Here is a 19,964-nt window from a genome sequence, read left to right as displayed (position 1 = left end):
TTCTCTACCACAGAGTTTCTCAACCTGGGCACTCTTGACTTTGAGAGCCAGATGATTCTTTGTTGTAGCAGCTGTCTTGTACATTGTAGCATGTTTAGCAGCATCCCCGGCTTCTCTCCAACTAGATGCCAGTAGCACCTGCTCTGTAGTAGGCAGAATAATGTTCTACCAAAGTTATCCACATCCTAATTTCTGGACCCTGTGAATGTAGTTAGTTACATGGCAAGGGGAAATTAAAGTTGCAGATGGAATTAAAGGTTGCTAACAACTGACCTTAAAATAATGAGATTATCCTGGATTATCCAGATGAACCCACTGTAATCACAAGAACACTTAAGTGAGTCTGAGGGAGAAATGACTATGGAAGAGGGTCAAAGAGATGCAACATGGCTGACTTTGCAGACGGAGGAAGGTGGCCACTACAAAATCAAAGAGAACAGATCTTAGAGCCTTCAGAAGGAACATAGTCTTGCCAACACTCTGACTTTAGCCCGGCAAGAGCTATTTTAGACTTCTGACCTCCCTAACTGTAAGGTAATAAATTTGTGCTCTCTAAGCTACTAAGTTAGGGGTAATTTGTTACAGCAGCAATAGGAAACTAATATATCACCACCCCCAGTTGTGACAACCAAAACTGTCTTCAGACATTGCTAAATGTCCCCTGGGGACAAAGCTGCCTCCAGGTTGAGAGTCACTGCTCTACAAAATGTAGCGGCCAAACTCCTGAGACGTGCACAGTTGGGCTCTTCATAATTAATGCTACCCAACCTGTTAAATATTACTATCCAACACACAGTGAGATACAGCCTATGCTCCAGGCACACCAAACTTCTAACTTCAAAAACACTCTACATCCTTTCACCTGCCTGCATATTTGATGCCAAGAGGTGCATTGGAAGGTAGGCAATGTGCTATTGGAATGTGCTACTGGAATGGTAGGCCCTCCTGCCATTTTCTTCCATGCGCACAGTTAGTTACTATCCCCTAAACGTGTCTAATTTCTGGTTTCATTAGGTCATTACATAAAAAGCCATGTGGTTGCTACATATATTAAACCTCAGATAGCCTAACTTCCTTCTCCAAGTAAATGATTGCCCTTAGCCCCTCTAAGTCCTCTTCATTGGAAACCGGCGTCACCAACACCTCTGTGTCTTCGCATGTCCACTCCTTTCTCTTTCACGAAGGAATCATTTCCCTTCTTCTTCTTATAAATGACAGTCATCCTTGAAGATCAAGTTCAACTGGTCTCTGCACAGTGAAGCCTTCGAAGACTCCTCAAAGCATGGTGGGTCATCACCTCCACCCTGGTCCCTCACCGTGCTGATCCTTCCGCACTGTACCTATTGGTTGACTCACCATTCTCTTTATTAGACTGTGAGCTCTTGAAGGGCTGACACCAGGTTTAAGCCTCTCTGCATGACTGGTACTGAGAGAAATGCTTGTGCTCAAGAAGTGCTTGTGGAATGAATGAAGAAAAGAATGGAAGTCACGGATAGAGAGAAATCATTTTAATTATGGGTGATCGAAGCTGGCAAACTCCAGGTCAGCTATGAGCCTAATCCCAGCTCTGATTCATGAGAATTAGGAAAACCCCAAGGTTGGAATGAGACCTTACTCCCTTGTCTGTGATCAGAATCAGTGACAGAGCTTGGCTGCTAAGAACAAAGTTGAGAAGCATGTACCAATTGTGTCACCATGCACCATTTATCCCTTTGTCTTCTCCCTTTTTCTACTCCATAGATATTCTACCCAGCATATCCATGAATCAGATTTTATTAAAGTAATCCTAAGACACATAGTAAGGAAATATTAATAGAGTCATAGCTGACTTCGTCTAACACCTCCTGGTTTTAGGCTAAAGAATGGCCATTTGTGAGCTTTGAGTGAGCACAAGGCATAGAGCTACAGGCATTTATGACAGTCCTGGGAGCAGGAGCCATTGTATGAATAATTTAGCTTAAAACCAGAGAATCTGCTAAAAGAACTAAGCAGAAATGGATGTGATCCATCACTGGCTAAACCTGAGTGGAAGTGAATTCTTAGGTTTGTCTTTGGATTCAATGGAAGAAAAACAGAAAAGTTGAACAAACCATAAGAGGTCCATGGAGTGTACAGGCATGGCTCAAGAGGGATCCCCATGGTTTTGGAATTGGAGGAACACCCCAGGGAAACTTTCTGCCAGCTGAAAGCACTTCTCTGGGCACTCACTAGATGGCCAGCATGCGGTGCCACATTCAACTCACTGGTGCAGTGGTTCTCAACTGGGGCAATTTTGACTCCTAGGGGACATTCGGGAGTGTCTGCAGAAATTTTTCATTGTTACTCTGGTGGGGAGGAGTGCTATTGGCATCTAGTAGGTAGAGGCTCAGGGATGCTGCTCAACATCCTACAATGGACAGAACAGCCCCACCACAAAGAATCATTTGGCCATAACTGTCAATAGTGTAGAGGGGCTGAGAAATCCTGAGCCAGTGCAACCGGAAAAAGCACAAGAACCAAATCTGTATGAACCAAATTTCCCCTCTAGGGCCTGTAAGTAACCTTGCAAGGTGCTCATTTGCTGGACTTTTGACATCATTAGTAAAGATTCTCTTTTAGAACAAAGGACCCAGCTTGCTTGCAAGTGAGAAGGACAAGCAGTACTAATGAATGAATTTCCCTGGTTTTTGAGAGGGTTCCAGGGCGTTAAACCTTTGACAGGTACTCCAGGCCATTAAATTCCAGACCCAGGGGTTAGGGTAGGATATCTGGACCTCTACTAAACAAAACCAGCCTTGGACCTTCATGCCAGGATTCCATCCAATTACTCCACGTCTGCTTCAAGAATAAAGGGATCGCACACACACACACACTCATATACACACATGTGAACATTTTATGAGAAAATTTTGTTCTTTCACTAGATGGCTATGTACTTAATTTTAACCATTACAAAGAGGTGAAAGTCACAATAGATGAGCTTGCAGACTGCTGAAATACTGCATAAAACAGCTAGAAGCCACCCAATATTACTGCAGTTCAGATACTTGTTCACTGATTGAGATTTTAACAGATAAGAAAATTTCTAAGCAGTCATGATTATCTATAGTAGAATGCTTTTGGTCATTACAGCAATGAATGGCATCTGTACACTATATTCCAAGTATGTACTTGGAAAAGCAGGGACATTCTCAATGATGCAATTGGGTTTAAACGTGAATTTCAGCGGCTATCTAATCCAAGAATTTGGCTTGCTTTTGCATTTCTCCCTCTTTCTCTCAACTCCTACAGATTAATCTGATAATGTGTGCTTCTGATATAGAGCGGGAATCCAGCCCCTTCTAGAGACCAAGAGAAATTTAACATTTGGATTTTTGATCCTCTTCCTTGCTTGGGAGAGAATCTCGTCCTCTCTGACTTGACTTTTCTTTCTACTGCCTATCATCTTCAAGAAAATGAGCAAAACAGCCAGCAATGTTTGTTAGTTTTTCTAATCTATACTCCTCACTCAACAGCAGCAGTTACTTTGGCACAGTGACTACTATTTTATCAATATGTGATACTAATATTTCTGGTAAATACTGCTGATTTTTCTAAGGCGGTATATTACAAGCTGAAATCTCACAGTTATCTCATGTTTACAGAGCGAGGTATGATCTTGGATGCTATTTTCAAACTGTTTTTCTTGGTTGTGTTTCCTTTATTTAGTCTAAATCTCCAGCAATTACATGGTATTTCATTTCATTTCTGTAATTCTAACTGTACTTTAAAATATTTAATTACAACTGATGGAATCTCCCTTCCCTTATGGAAACAGATCCAAGGCAAATCAATCTATAGAGTTTGTGGACTGAAAGAGATAGGAGTTGTTCATTTTGAAAACAACTACTATTTATTCTCTAAAAGCATGCTGCTTTCCAAGTACCCACCAACTACAGTTTCCCAATAGCTCTGCTCTCCATTCTTCTCAGCCAGAAAGCAAACATTTTAAAGGTACCAAATAGCTCCCTCTGTGTTCCCTATTTATTAATGATTCCTAGTTCATGGATATTTCACTAACTACTAGTTGTCCTTAGTGGGATTTGGGCATATTTCCATGAGCTTTCATAGCCTTAAGCAGAGGGGTTTTTTTCCTCCTAGATTAAACTAGTACTCAGTACCATAGATTTCTGAAATTATACGTTTAGGAGAGGAAAATATGAAAACTGGAGAATTCTAGTAGTAACTCCCCCCTGCCACCCAAAAACACAGACCTACACACACACACAATCAACACCACCATCCAGAATAATGTTCCTGAATTCTCTGTAGAACAACCAGATGGCAGACATATTTCAAAATATATTTCACCCAATCCTTACAAACAGCATAGAAATAGACCATTTGAGTTCCAAAAAGTATCAACACTGGGTGAAGGGATCAGAGGACCCTTTGAAATCGCCTGCAGCACAAACAGGACAGGAGAACACCATCTCTTCCTCCAGCTCCCACCACTGCTCCAAAGTGGAGCCAAGAAGTGCTAACAAGACACACGCGGGTGGCCGCTAGGGACGTCCCATTTCCAGGCACCATTTAACCAGCCAAAGAGGAACAGCCACACCATAGAAACCTCTCAACGGGTCCCTGGCTCTGTAAATGTGATGGAATTAAAGAACTGCCCAGGTGTCCAGCCTTGGGGACGCGCGGCACCAGACCCTACCTCGGACTTCCACACGACGTAGGGTTGGCCGTGGCTGTTAGGTGGGGACTGGAACTTTCTCTGCTGGAGCCACCTCCTGGGAGAAGCGAAGATGCCGTTGGGGCCTCCCCCAGAGGAGCACAGGATGGCGCTGCGGCCACTGCCCGGCCCGGACAAGACCGAAGGCAGGTCCCAGGCCATGCTCTTCTTGAGGCCGCTGCGACCCAGGGAGACCTCATAGTCAAAGTGGAAGCTGCCAGACGGCGACTTCTCCTGCGGGGTGCTGGGCGTGGAGAAGGATGAGCAGAGGGGTCTAGGGGGCGGGAGTCTGTTGGCCCGTGGGGGTGGGCCCCGGGGAGAGGACGCTGATCGGGGGCCGAGACCCTCGGCTGGGGCCAGCGGGGAGCACAGGCGGCCCCCAGTGGCCCCCCGCGAGCCGCCCTCCGCGCCCGCCTCGCCCCCGCAGCCGCCGATCAGGGCTGGGTCTAGGCTGCGGGTCTGGCGCAGCTTCCTCTTGGAAAAGCCCTTGGCCGAGGCCGCGCCGCCCGAGGCCGGTGAAGAGCAGGAGAAGACACTGTGGAGCAGGCTCTGCGCGGACATCTCGTCGGGGCTGTGCCCGAGGGCCACCTTCTTCCCGCTTTCGGAACGCTGGCGATTTGGGGCCCAGAAAGAAGGGGGGCTCAGGCGAGGCTGCCAGGCGGGGCCAGCCAGAGGCTCGCTGAGGGCGGTGGAGGGCAGCGCCCGGCTCACGCGCCACTAGCGCGCTCCAAGTACCCTCGCGGGGGCAGAAGCAGGAAATCCATCACCAGCCTTCTAGGAAAAGGGGTCGGGGGGCCTCTTGCGCTCGCTAGAACCTTCCCTCGGAGCTCAAGTCGCGAAGTGGGTAAGCAAGAGAAGGAAGGTCAGGCGCTCGCTCAGTTCCCAGCTCCAACCCGCCAGCGCCACTCCCCCTTCCCAGCCAAGGCAGGAGATGCCGCGCTCCCGCTCGCTGGCTTTGGACAGCCTCGAAGTCTCCAGCAAGCTCCTCCTCGCGCCCTGAGGACGGTCCCGAGGGCTGGGGAGGAGGCCTCCTGGGCGTGCGCCCAGGGCGCGTCCGTCGCGCTCCCTGCGCTGCGAGAGCGACTTCCTCCGGCGCTGGAGCTGCGCGCCCGAGCTGCGCCCCGGGTGCCCCGTCGCCGTATCCAGGCCCCTGAAACAGCGCCTCTGGCCTCCACTTGGCTGCTGCGCCCACTCCTCTGACTGGCTAGGCGCAAGGGTGTCTCCAAGTTCCAGGTTCCCGTGGGATGCCAGTCTTGCTACAAAGTAGGGACACGGAGAGCTCTGCGCCCAGGGCCTTCCAAGGGCTGAGTGGCTACGGTGGGAGAGAATTCCTGGCTACGCTCAGGGAGCTAAGGAGAGAACCCCAGGGGTGGGTGCCCATGCCCCGCCGGAGAGGGGCTCCTGATATTCGCAGCCCTGCCTTGGGCCCAGGGCAGGCGCGGAGATGTCCCCGCGCGCTCTCACTAGAGGCAGCGGGAAGGGAGCGGCCAGGACGGGTAGGGTGGGAGGGAAGCAAGGTCTAGAGGTGGAGCGGAGCCCTTAGCAGGAGAAGGCAGAACGTGGAGGAGTTTTCCAGGCGCCAAACCTGGGAGCCGCGCAGAAAGAGCCTAGCTCGCCACTGATACCGGGTCTCCTGGGGAGAAAGCCGTGAGGACGGAAGTGCGGACCTTCTCCTCCGTCTCCCCTCCCCCAGATCAAGGGGGGCGCCCAGCTCCACTCACGTTTCTGGAAAGGAAAGGAAGTGTCAGATTGCACCCCACCCACTGGTGTCAGATGGGCAGCCCAAGACGGTTGCTCTGAAGTTGGAGTTAAATCTCCTGCCTTCCTCCCCCCCTCCCCCCCTGCTGTTTTTGTTTTTAAAAAGGAAGGATAGAGACTCAGCTCAAATGCAGAGGCTGCTGATGAATGGGCTGGAGATCCGGACCTACTAAGAAAAGTGGGGGGAAGGGTCCTCGCCATGTAAGGGTCGTGTGTAAATGTACTCGAGAAGGAGGGGTGAGTGAGGCCAGGCAGGGGGCAGGCGCCGGGCGCAGCGACAGCCAGAGGCTGCGGAGATTGGCGCTCACAAAGCGATCGGTCTCCGGGTTCGGCTCTGGGACGCCTCTGGGCGCATCGCGCTGCGGCCACATTCTTGGGAAACTGGAAAATGCTGGCGATGTCAATGTTCTCTGCTTGGAAACGAGTCTGGGAGCAGCTTCTCCGGCTACTGTCCTACCCCTGGAACCTATAAAGCGCAAAGCCTCGCCGCCGCGGAGGGCGTTTTGACGTAATGTTTAAGTTTTGCAAGGCATCTTACAACCGTCTCAGCAGGGGAGCAAAGAGAATGTTGGAAATGCCTGTGTACTTTATTTAATTGTGTTCGTGTGTCCTCTTTTACCACTTCAGGGTGAAGAGAATTTTATATGAATGTAAAGGTGACTTTTCTTTACTGTTTCTTTTATTAAAGAAAAAAAAACTTACAATGAACTTATAAATACAAATGTTTGACACAAACATTTGCCTTGTGTATATAGCAGAATTATCCAACTTTGATTTTGGAAGACTTCTTTTATTCCCTATAAAGTTTTCAGGAGAAAATTAATTTTTTTGTCTTTTTAAAAACTGTTCTGTGTTCCTAGATATTTGACTATCTAGGAGGAGGCACGTCATGAATTCTAATTAACAGAAGTATTCGATGTCTCCACAAGGGACTTCATTCGGACCCTAGGATCACTGATGTACAGTTTTTGTAAATGCAGTGGGACCGACTGCACCCAGGGAGCTCCTTCCGGTAACTTGATGACCTTTCTGCAGCCCGAAGACAGAATGAGATACAAATTTCCCAGCACTCTCACCGCTGTCATTCTCTTCCCACCCTGAAACTTAAGATCTTATTTTCAGTGGCTGACGATTAGGTGTGCTGTGGAGAGGCACAGCATTTAAAATCGCTTCCTGCCGTGCTTCACTGCACGTGCCAAATAGCATTTGGGGGACTGTTGGCATTTGCTTTCTTCCCTCCTCAAACAAGTCACGTTAGAAGCAAAAGAGGGTGGGTCTTGCCTGCCTTTTCCTTGGTTAACAATACCTTGTAACTTGTCACTAGCAATGAAAACATTTAATGCCTACCATTTGGATACCATTGCATGGAACTGGTTATGCCTCATTGGATTTTGGCATTTGGAGTAGATGGTTAACCAAGTCACACTTCATTGGACCACTTATAACTCAAGGTGGCTGAGCAAATGTAATTCATGATTCATATCCGTTTTATCTCTGTAAGCCTATATGATGACCATGGGGTTGAAAATGCAACCCTGCCACTATTATGTAGGGCTAATAAGAATGACTTCTAGGCAGGAAGTCATACATTCTTGGTCATGGATGTTGTAAAGCCAACAAGCAGAGGGACTCTTCTATTGGCACCTGGGGCTTGGAGCAGACACATCCAGCTAATTCATCATCTTATTTTCCAATGGGTCCTGATGCTCCATTAGCTGGAGCTTGCCTCACTTTTGGGAACAATGAATAAATTTTTTTAATAATTCCTAAAATTAAGCACAAGCTCCTTTTCTAAAACCCAGTGTAAGTATGTATGCTTTTAAAACACAGAGGAAAAAATGTAATAGCTTGCCTGGAAAAAAAGACTTTTAAGAAAATTATTTGGATGTTTTAATGATATCTTTAAAACTCTTTTGATTTCCAACCTGACTCCTATTAGGTTTATTTTACAGTCATTGGTGACTTATGGTGTATTCATTCATTCCTACTTAGGGCATCCTGTTTTACTCTTGCTTGTTATATAATCCCTTTGCTTATATAGACCAACTCACACTGGCCTTTCTGATTGCCATTTTATGCCAAATTTGGTTAAGGAAGATCTGGGTTTTGTTTACCAATTTCAAAAGCGGCTGCTTTTGTTACATTGATCTCCAGAATCTCTCTTACAATTCATCAGTCTGTTTCAGAAGCAATATAACTGGTAGTCTAGAAATAAATGATTTTGAATATATATACTTCAAAAATCAAGTCCCTAAGACTTTGCTCCTTTATTAGGGCATTTGCTATTGAAAAGTAGTGTTCATATTTAGGGTTTTTCCCCCTCAGAGCCAAAGTTAATCAAAGCCTTAGATACATTTTAATAAAGGACAGAACAGTCTGTTCACTATTCATTCCCCATTATAATTATCATAGAAATTTAGGATAAAAAAATATATTTAGTCCATCTGGTCATGGCACAAGTATATTCTAATGAAAGTTCTAGAGTTCTTGGTCTGACATCAAGGTAGACTCTTATCAAAGATCCTAGAAAACTCATCAGTTTTCTTTCCATTCCCTTGAAATACCGTTCTCTAAACACATACGTCTAACTACCAAAGGATATATTCTGTTAAACCTAAATTTCCCTTTTCTTAACTTTATCCCTTGAAATTTTTCTTATCTCCAGCCAAAATTCCTCTTTCCCCTTGGTGTTTAGACCCTTGAGCTATTTGTAGATTTAATCATGCCCCTTGGGTCTGACTTTGTGGTTTGGCTACACTATAAAGTTCATATTTTGCTTTAAAACCATCATTGTAGATGATCTCCTCTGGATTCCCTCCAGTTGCTTACTTCTTTTCAGTCCTGAGGTCCAATATTCCAGGTTAGGGCATCCTATTTGCCCCTGCTTGTTATATAATCCCATTGCTTACATAGTCCCAAATCACATTGAACTTCCTGATTGGCTGCCATATAATATTTTAGACTTCTATCTGATTGGCTCCTAACTCTTAGCATCACTGATATTTGTTTCATCCTGCCGATGTCTCTCCAACTGATTATGATCCCTCTGATATCACTTCTACATTCTTAATGGTATCTGGGTTGAACAGTTCACAGCATCTCACTCTCCCATAGAAGAAGTCAAGGGTTCTGTCTCCAAGCTCCTGAAACATGAAAAGGGGGACATGATTTTAATCTTCGTGATGTGGAATATCTGCGAAATGTGTGGAGAACTTTTACAGGACTTAAGAATGCTAATTACGTTAAATAGCCAGACTGTCCCATTCCTCAACTACTTCTCAATTGTAAACTAGGAATTTTTTGCAGCTGAACTAAGAATGTTTCTTTAGATTCCCATTCTAGGATCTCCCTGAATGGATACAATTGCTGAGGCATTTAAACTACAATTGATGGATGTCAGTGGAGGTAAATCTAGAGTCGCAGGCTAATTCCGTATGGGTAAGATTAGCAAAAACTCACCTTCTTAACCTCTAACCCAGCATTGAGAAACAGTGATCATTTTCCAAAGATGGAAATGTTGTCATAGCTATTCTCTAGAAGGTGAATATAACGATTTGCAAGATATAAGCGTATTTGCGAGCTTGAATCCTAACTGGTACTATGATGTGAGAAGACTAAGATATAAGTTCCACTGTCCACCTTAGAGAAAATTTAACATTATAATACCAAAAGAGATATTCAGAAAAAAATCTTTATGCCAACACTAAATGGAAAAAGTGCTGAATATGTCTATACCATTTGCTAACTTGAATTTAGTATTGTACTCAAGACCATCTACTCAAACAGCCAGTCCTGATCTCTTAATCATAACAATGTAATAACTAACAATTGTTGAAACTTCCTATACGGCAGGCACTGGGCTGAAATCATGCATGCACTATCCAGATCAACAGTCACACACACAAAGCTAGAATATTTCACCCCTAATTTTATAGATGAAGACAACCCAGACCTAGAATAGTCCCACAGATCACTCCCTGGTTTAGTGGTAGAGTGAGTATTCAGATCCATATGATCTAACCTCAACCTCTAACTCTTGCAGGACTAGAATTGCAGGTTAAGAAGCTGTTCATTCCACAACTAGAAGAACCTGCAACTAAGATGTACAACTATGTACCGGGGGGGGTTGGGGGAGATAAAGCAGAAAAAAAGAAAAAAAGATGTTCAATTTGGGGGAGCTTTGGGGCCATTTCTGGATGGATTTCAACTTGTTGATTTCTTATCTAGCATGTGACCTTGAGCACATCATTTCACAACTCTCATTCTCAGTTGCCCATCTGCAAAATCATGTCCACATCAGAAGGCTGTCGAGATGAGTCAAGGACCTAATGTATGTAGCACGCTTAGCACAGAGAATTCTGGAGAGAACAAGGACAGTGATGGGAGTTAATACTATAATTTATACAAAATCCATAATTTTTAAATTACCTTATGAGTCCAGATATATTGAATGACCATCCCTAATGAGAGTTCACCTGGTCTTACATCCAAAAGACCCTTTCAAATCTTTCTAATTTGCTAATGAATCATTTGTTTAAAATTATTTGAAAAAGACCCTTGGTCGACTCAGTGAATAGTCATAGTGGGGATTTTCACTAAAACTCTGCCAGTTTTAGTGAGGTGTTTGTCAATACCAACTAAATAGTACCAACACAGTCTTTCAAGACAGGGGGCCTTTTTGAGTTAAATGAAAGATAATTTGGGATTCTCTGCATTCAGAGCAGAGTGTAGGGAATTTTTGGCCTTCTATCACACTTATATACCGACAGGCTAGTTTTTTGGCTCAATATTTTGGATCAATTTCACATTGCCCAGAATGGGAACCATGAACCCTCTCTTTAAAACAGGCACACAGTCAAGGTTTTCACATCCATCTAGTTAGTATCAGGATCTATGACAATTTCTTCTGACATTATATTCAGAAATCTAAATGACTATTCTCATTCGTCTTTCTCATTTTTTCCCCACTCTGTGTATCTCATTTCACCATTCCTTACCAGTCATGACCTTAAAAAGAATCAAAATCAATGAAGAGAAAAAAATTCGTTTCTGTATCAGCATCCACATTGAACACAAAAAAGCCACTTGTAACACTGTCCATTCTCTCATTTCCTGTGTAAATATTAGCAACTTGTTCTTTGTTTTCTAGTGTTTCATCTTTATCTTCTCTTAGACTTTAAAAAGTGGTTTTGCATAGGCACATTGTTCGACCCTTTCACTTACATGTTTATTTCTCGAGTGTTTCTAAACATCAAGACTTCTGTTTTCAGAGTACTAATTAGTGAGGCAGGTGAAAAGCAAAGTTGTATAAAAATCTGGAGCCAAGTTGCAGTATGGATGTGCTTAGCAGAGTCCCAGGGGTTACGCATGAAACAAACAATTGTTGTTTACCTACAGCCAGCAGTTGAAAGAATCTTCCGATATCAAATCCTAAATGCATGACTGACCATCGGCACTTTTGTTTCTGGCTATGAAACTTGGTCTTAAGAGACTTTCAATAATAATACAAGTTGGCTGACAACCAAATTCAATTTCAGTTTATAAACATTTTGAACATGCACTTTGGCCAATGGCATTCCTTCTTTGTTAGTTTTACTTTCTTCCGTCTTTGTGGGTAAAGGTGTGCTTGGCCTTTCAAAGTAAATTAACTTTATGTGAACCTGGGATAAGGTTCAGCTGTACTTAGTTACTTAAAGTAGTTTTTAACATCTTCCCATAATATATGTTTTAAAACTACTTTTGAGGATGAGGAATTACATAATAATGTAAACAATTATGAATATTTTCTTAATTACTCTAAAATTTTCATAATCTAAGCATTTTTCAATATTTCTAATTTTTAAAAGTAACTAATGTGGAATTTTTTCCTCTGAAATTTTCATTTTTTTTTCCCCAGAAACTTCACTTCTCTATATTGAATGGAAACAGGAGAACCTATTTGACCAACATGTTTTCTAGTGACAAGATAGGGTGGGGTATGGAAGGGAGAGGGGAAAAGAAAAACAACTGGTACTGTGCCTGGGGTATATATTCTTTTTTCTCATCCACTTTACTGAGGAACAACCTACATACGATAAACTGTACCAATGAGTTTTGACAGCTGTACACCTATGAAACCACCAGCACAATCAAAGTTCAGCACATTCCCATCACCCCCTGAGCCTGCTTTTATTCACGTTCCATGAACACTGACAACTACACTTTGCACCTTGTAAGGGTTGAATTGTGCCTTCAGTCAATATAGGGAGGGAGGGAGGACTAAAGAGAGAGCAGAGCTTTTTACTTCTTATAGTGGGTTAAATTGGGTCCCCCCCAAAAGATATGTCCAAGTCCTAACCTCTGCTACCAGTGAATGTGACCTTATTTGGAAATAGGGTCCTTGCAGATGTAATCAAGTTATAGTTTGGTCAGACTGGATTAGGGTGGGTCCTAAATTCAGTGACTGGTGTCTTTATAAAAGAAGGGAGAGGGCAATTTGGATACAGACACACACACATACACAAGAAGGCCGTGTGAAGACGCAGGCAGAGATTGGGACGTGTACAAACCAGGGAACACCAAGGATTGCTGGCAAACACCAGAAGCTAGGACAGAGGCGTGAAACGGATTCTCCCTTAAAGCCTCCGGAAGAAACCAATCCTCCTGACTGATTCGGGACTTCTGGCCTCCTTAACTGTGAGAATAAATTTCTGTTGTTTCAAGCCCCCCAGTTTGTGTAATTTGTTATACTTCTTAAGCGTAGCTTGGATCTCCTTTCTAACAATTTAATAAAACCCAGAGCCAAGGATTTCATTGAGCAAAAAGCAATCTCAAAGAATTTTAAAACAAGGTGAGAGAATGACTAATGAATGCTTGTCAGTGTTTCATTTTAAAAGAAAGGAGAACAATCAATGGGACACCCTGCCTAGGTGCTAAGCATGGTGACATCATTGTCATGGCAGCAGCCAAGCTGCAACTGGGTCCTACTTTGAGTTCACTTTTCCCCTTGGGAAACTTCTGCCCTTTCATACATTTGGTTCTCAAAAGGTGTTTGGGGCTTGGTTTTGAAAGTGATTAGCAACACACAGAAGTGTATCATTGGCTCAAGCCAGAAAGAGACACTCAAATTCAGAGGGCTGTGATACTTTCGAATACCTTTCCTGATGTTTAATTCACTGCATTGAAGCGGCTGAGTGTACACCTGATATGCAAATGAATTTAAGTGCCAGAACAGGCCCCAGAGGAATGACTTTAAAAGGACAGATGGGATCTGATCAAACTCCTCAACAGGCGTGGAGAACCAAAGCCCGGCAAGATTTTCTCCAGAGAGAACCTCTGGGGAGCCAGTTGAAAAAGCAGAGCTGCTCAAGCTCATAGCTGCATGCCCTTCATTTGCCTCCTGTACGATTTATTGAGAATTCCTTGGGTATTTTTCACAGTTCACTGCTTTGTGGCGTGACACAGATTAGAGACATACCAAAGAACTCCCACCCGCCTTTAAAGATATAGGAATGAAAATAAGACACTCACAAGACTGTAATAAGCAAGTTGTGGATCAGGGAGCCAAACTTTTTTCCCCCTTTTTAAATAGAAATGGCTTCAAAAAGCAGTGTCACGGAGTTGGCAAATGCAAACTGTCGGAAGTTGCTGAAGGTTTACAGAGCAGTGGAAAAAACTGAGGAATGAGAATCACAGATCTAACTTTTAATACAGGCTCAGGTACTAACCTTGTGCAAAATAAATTCCTACTCACCTCTAGGTCTTGGCTTAAACGTCCCTCTTCTGAGAAGATCTCCCTGACTTCTCCTTTTACCTTGGCTAAATTAGCTATATGTCATATGCTCTTATTTTCAGACCTTTCCTCCATCATAGCACTTATCAAAAGGGTAATCACATGGTATTCATTAGTGCAGTTACGTATGTTCAAGCTCTAATATCCCTAAGATCATAAGTTTCATGAAGCAAGAGCTATCACTAATTGGTTTCCTCTTGCATTCCTAGTGCCGGAACAATTCATATCACATAAGAATAAGGACCCAATCAATAATCATAAACCAACCTCCAAGCCCATCTCCTCATCTGGAATTTGGCTCTTCAGATCCCTGCTGGTTCTCACCTTCTGTATCTCAGAAAACTTGGAATTATCCTCAGGCATCAGTGGAAAGGATCTTTGTTGATTTGACTTGTGGAAGAACTAAAATAAGCAATAATGATGTAGTCATCTGCTTATCAAAACTGTTGCTATTTCATTAAATGCGTCGCCCTTGAGTTGGACATCACCAAGTTTGAGTCCTAGACGTGTGAGTGTGTGTGTGTGTGTGTGAGAGAGAGAGAGAGAGAGAGAGACGGAGAGAGACAGAGACAGAGAGAGAAAGAGAGACAGATAAACAGACCAACCAATCTTGGGTCAAGTTGTTCTTCAAATTCTTCAATTCTCTAATCTCTGAGACATGGAGTTAATAGCTATAAGATATAAAGCATTAGTACATTTTCTGACATAGAACAAATACATAATAACATCTTAAGTTGTGAAGCCCCAAACTAGATACAGTGCTCTTATAGGGGACATTTATGCAAGCTGTGTTTAGTTTGATTCACGTGTATTGAATAAGAAGTTGACTAGAAGGCTTTTGTTTGCCTTTTATGATTTGCTTGATGTCCTTAGGCTGGTGGTAAGTACATCAAATTCTTGTTACCTGTAAAGTGAAGGGAGTCTAATCCTAACAAATTGGGTTCTAAGGTTATGAGAAGTTACTGTTACCAAATTCCCGTTTATTGCTTAGAACAGCTCCTTTTGCCTAAATGAGTTCCTCATCAATGGAAAGTCAGCGTACTTGACCCAGATGATCCTTAGGGCATTTCCAAATTGCACGCTGGAGCAAACAGTGTCTTCCAAATTGGAGATTGATCTGATAAAGCAAGGGCCAAGAAAGGATTTATTTGGCTCAACCATGTGACACAATGTGGACCATTAAGATATCAAAAAGAATGTTTATACTGCTTGAGAGCCTCATTTGATGAAATGATCAACTTTGATTTGATTGCATACATCTTTTATTTAAAAGTCCTCATAGCACAACCAGAAGGACCTACAACTAGAATATACAAGTATGTACTGGGGGGGCTTTGGGAGAAGAAGAAGAAAAAAAAGAAGATTGGCAACAGATGTCAGCTCAAGTGCGAGTCTTTAAAAAAAAAAAGTCCTGAATTAAAAACAATATTCTTTATTGATAGTAAGCACTTATATCTCAGCAACTGCCGAGGTAATCTTCTATGCATTCAGTATGTCCTAGAATCTATGCCTCTCTGACCCAGCTGTTGGCACCTCCACCAGCAATGAGCCTCATCCAAGTAGGAGAAGCACAGCATCTAGTCCATTTGCTTCAGAAATGGAGAATCTGTGGCACAGAAATGGCAAGTGATGTGCCCTTCACGTGAAAGACTGTTCCATTCATTTTTTTATCCCCAGAATATTCCACAATATCTGATACAAGATAGGCACTCATTAAAATGAAAAGAAATGAGTGAGTGAATGAATGAGAGATTACTGGAGCTGGAATTCTTGCTAGCTGACCCACTGAGGTTAACCCTCCATAACGTTATTCTAAATTGCATCTGTGATATTAATTCACTCAGCTCAGTTTATTTTCTTAAACATCTTTATTGAGATGTAAGTCACATAAAATTCTCTGATTTTCAGCTCAGTTCATTTTAACTCAATTTAGCCAAACAGTGCTAAGTTATATATATTTATTTAAAGTATGCGTCAAGATTTGTTGGGAGACGGGGTGAATATGCACAGTTTAAACTAGTTTTGGAATCCATCTCGACTTATTTGTTAAAGCATCCCTTGAGACAACCAACTGAGAAATTAGTATATTTTCCAAAATATATATTGGCTATAACTAAAAGAGGGATTTGTGTGCATTTTTAACTTAGTGGAGAAATCTCTACAATAATGAGGAGATTCCTTTTAGGAGTCAGAATCTTGCTAGAAAAAAGAGCTTCCAAAGAAGAGTCATGGGATTTTCAGATGATTGACCAGATCCATGAGGCTAAGACTTCTAAGGAGAAGCCAGATGGATTTACTATTACCGATTTCCAGCAAGATAAAGTATTTGTTTTCACAGATTGCTTCAGTGTCCTGGTTTGACATTTACTGTTGTTTTAAAAGGCAAATTAAAAACACTGGAAATGAGAGGGCCAGATAAAACATAATCCCAAACTACCCTGGAGGGACAGAGTAATTGATAAAGGTGACCTGAAGCCCCCTTCTGCAGTCCCTGAGAGCCCAGAGCCCGAAGGACTATTTGGTTGGTGCCTCTCTTTGTTTGAAAAGATTTAATCCATGACCAACCAGTTTCTTTTTCTTCGAAGAGCACAAATTATTAGTCAATGCAGAACATCATCAACGTTTTAAAGGAAGGCATTGAACTCGATGAGATTTTCATTTGACGAGGTTGAAAATCAAATGGAAGTAACCTGCTGGTGAGAAAGACTTTTTCTCTTCCTTTTCTTTTCCTTCTTTTTTTTTTTTTTTTTTTTTGCCAGCTTTTATCTTCTGTTGCCAAAGGAAATGAAATGTCTCCCAATACGTAGCCCCTTTTGTGTGGCAACCACAGGACACCTTGGAAATACTGATTTTCACACATGACCTTCCTAGAGAAAGCAGCTTTGGCGCAGACCTCTTGACCCACATGACTCAAATTAGATACTTTTCAGTAGGTGGGTTTGAACCTCCAAAATCTAGTCAAAGCATCTCTTGAGATATCTCACCCCAAAAGGGTGATCATGGCTTTATACCCCTAGTCAGTCAACAAATATTTCTTGAGCAACCACTTATGCACCAGAAATTCTCCTTTTTGCTGGATATAGCAGTAAACAGGAAAGAAAGTGTCCCTGCCTTCAAAAAGCTTACCAAATTGTGAACGGAGACACATGCCGAATACACAAACAAGTTAATATATAATTTCAAGAACTAATATGTGCTATATAAAGAGAGGGAAACAGGGACTGGTGGGCTGCTTTAGCCACAGAGATGAAAAAAGACCTTTCTGCAGGGGTGGTAGCCAATTTGATTTCTATTTGCCTATAGAAAACTCAGACTAAGACAATAATCCAAAAGGCAAATGGTGGTGACCCTAAATACCCTGAACAACCAAGGCAAATGTAAAGAGTGAGCCTTAATGACCCTAAAGCTTTCCCAAAGGCTTCACTGTCCTTGTGAGAAAAGCAAAGTCTGGCTTCCCTTAAGAGACCTGTTACAGGTTTTAAATAACCACTTGCCTTGGGGTTAAGCCAGTGGCTGTTACCTTTAGAAGGCCAGGTGTTCCAATTCAACCCACAGATCTATAATCTCTCGGAAAAGACAGTATTTCTGTGATTAAAAAATTTTTCTTTGTAAAAATACTTCACTTACACTCGAAATACAGTTTCTAGAACTAAATATAGTTTTGGCACATATGCCACTGGCTGACTTCCCTGAATTGCATTTGCCTTTAAGGGTGTGTTCGCTTTCTAGTTCTCATGCCTTCAGACACTGCTGTCAGTTGGGTTCACAGCCCTGCAGGGGCAGTGTTTCAATGACCTCCCATGTTTTCATTAATTCTTAAAAAACTTTAGACAAACATTTCTGTTCATATTAGGTTTTGCAAACCTTTGCCCTTGTGCTCTTTTTCTTTCACAAAATCCTAAATTTGGTGCTTAGACTAATTTGACCTCAAAATATATCATCTTTTAAATAAATACAAGACTTGACAAGATCCAGAAACTGATGCTGAAATGGAAGTCAGGATCCTCTCCAGTTTTCTGAGACCAGGTCAATAGAGCCACAATTATCCCAATAACTCAAGGGGAAAATAAAACACTCTATTCTTGGGAAGAAAAATAAACATTCAAAGGGAGTATCTATTTTGCGGGGCAGCCATGACAGAGATCTCAAAAAGCGTTACCTGAATTCTTCATCTGCCCATATCTTTTGAGATATTTTCTAGAGTCTGTTTCACCTTGGGTTATGAAGATCAGCCCCAATGTCACGATTTCTTGGTCACAAACAGCCAAAAGAACTCAAATGATCAGCAGTAAATGAACTAATTAAACGTGACTCCAAGATTCAAGGAACTACTCCTGACTCCAAGAAAGCATGTTACTTTGGTCAAATCTCTAAACAACTGCAGCCCCTTTAACTTGCTAGTCTGATGGTGAGGATGGTGATCAAAGTCCACTAACATGTCAGGCACCTGTGTTCACTCACTCATCCACAATGAGTGAGCACTATGTAAATATCAAATGCCAATATTGAAGTAGTCGAATCAGTTTTTAAAAGAAAATAAACATAAGTCTTACAGAGCAAAGTTTAAACATATAACTTTCATTACTTGTTCGGCTTTGAAGGAAAATTTGGAGAACACAATTTCTAAGCCGTTTGCCTCATTATTTCCACAGAAACCACAAGGGGAATTAAATAGGAGAGCTGAGCAGTTATACGAATAACTCACATGGAAAAATAGCAGCTTTTTAATGAATTTCCTGAGTATTGCAGCACTGTAGAGATGATGGAAGAATGTTTTTTAAAAGTGAGGCTGAACCAAGCAAGATTAATTAAGATGCTGGCTCTTGGAACATATAAAGTTTATGTGTATCAGTGGATTCGTCCTAGGGCCAGGTTCTTTAGTCCAATTATCTATGAGACTCAGAGATAAATTCATAGTTCCTGGAATGATAATTGTTTAGAATAAAGGCTGGGAACTGAGAGGAGGGTGGGTGGGGGGAAGAAATTTCATCAGCCCAGATTGTTTCCTCTCTACCCAACAGGGCTTTTAGGAATAAAAACATGCAAAGGGAGAGAAATTAAAAGGGTAGTGGGTCAGAAATTACAGGCTGACAAGTTGCAAAGGGGTTTGCACCCTCTCAGGAAGGGTGTGAAGGGATGCAATGAGAGATGATAAATGAGAAAGCTCGCTTGGTTCCCCTGTTACAAGCATCATTGGCTGTCAAATACTGCAATGCTACACAGTTTGCACTGTTCTCTTCTTCAAGGGCCACCATCCAGCAAATCATACGAATGGCAAAGGTATATCGAAGAGGCAATAGAGTAAAGGGTGAACAGCATGGATCCTGGAATCAGAGCTGGGTTTAAACTCCGGCTTTGCTCCCTACCAGCTCTGTGCCTCCATTTCCTCTACTGAAAAATGGGACAATAGCCCTCTTTGCTTCTAGGCTATTATGAGAATTCGATGAGTTAATACTTGTAAAATGCTTAGAACTGTGCCTGACACCAGTGAACACTCAATGAGCGTTTTTTAAATTAATAAGTACAATTATATCTAGCACTCTTTATTCTGTGTTTTGGTAAGTTTATCAGCTGATAGAAAACAGGAAGTATTTTTGATTGCTCGTAATTTATACTTCAATTTCTTTCCAAGTGTTTCTGTTTATAACGAGCAACTCGTTATAATATTTCCATTTATTTTTACAGTTTTTACAATCCTGGAAAACTTCTCTAATAAAAGTTTTCACCAAAATTTTTTTT

At 42.4% G+C, this 19,964-nt stretch overlaps 1 protein-coding gene across 2 annotated transcripts in view; it reads right to left on the bottom strand.

The window, feature by feature from the left end:
- The window catches only part of ARHGAP6 (Rho GTPase activating protein 6), a 463,892-nt gene extending 457,340 nt beyond the window's left edge, over positions 1-6,552 (bottom strand). Inside the window, exon 1 of one of the 2 annotated variants that reach the window (XM_046673809.1) lies at positions 4,679-6,552. In XM_046673809.1, the coding sequence (XP_046529765.1) occupies positions 4,679-5,257 (579 nt within the window). In that variant the 5' untranslated portion in view covers positions 5,258-6,552. The remainder of the gene's footprint in view (positions 1-4,678) is intronic. The other variant, XM_046673808.1, reaches the window with a different exon arrangement.
- Positions 6,553-19,964: the final 13,412 nt, after the last annotated feature.

Source organism: Equus quagga, chromosome 10, assembly GCF_021613505.1.
Source record: "Equus quagga isolate Etosha38 chromosome 10, UCLA_HA_Equagga_1.0, whole genome shotgun sequence".
Lineage (NCBI taxonomy): Eukaryota > Metazoa > Chordata > Mammalia > Perissodactyla > Equidae > Equus > Equus quagga.
Note: the sequence above shows the minus strand (reverse complement) of the source record. Positions and strands in the feature narration are given on the sequence as shown.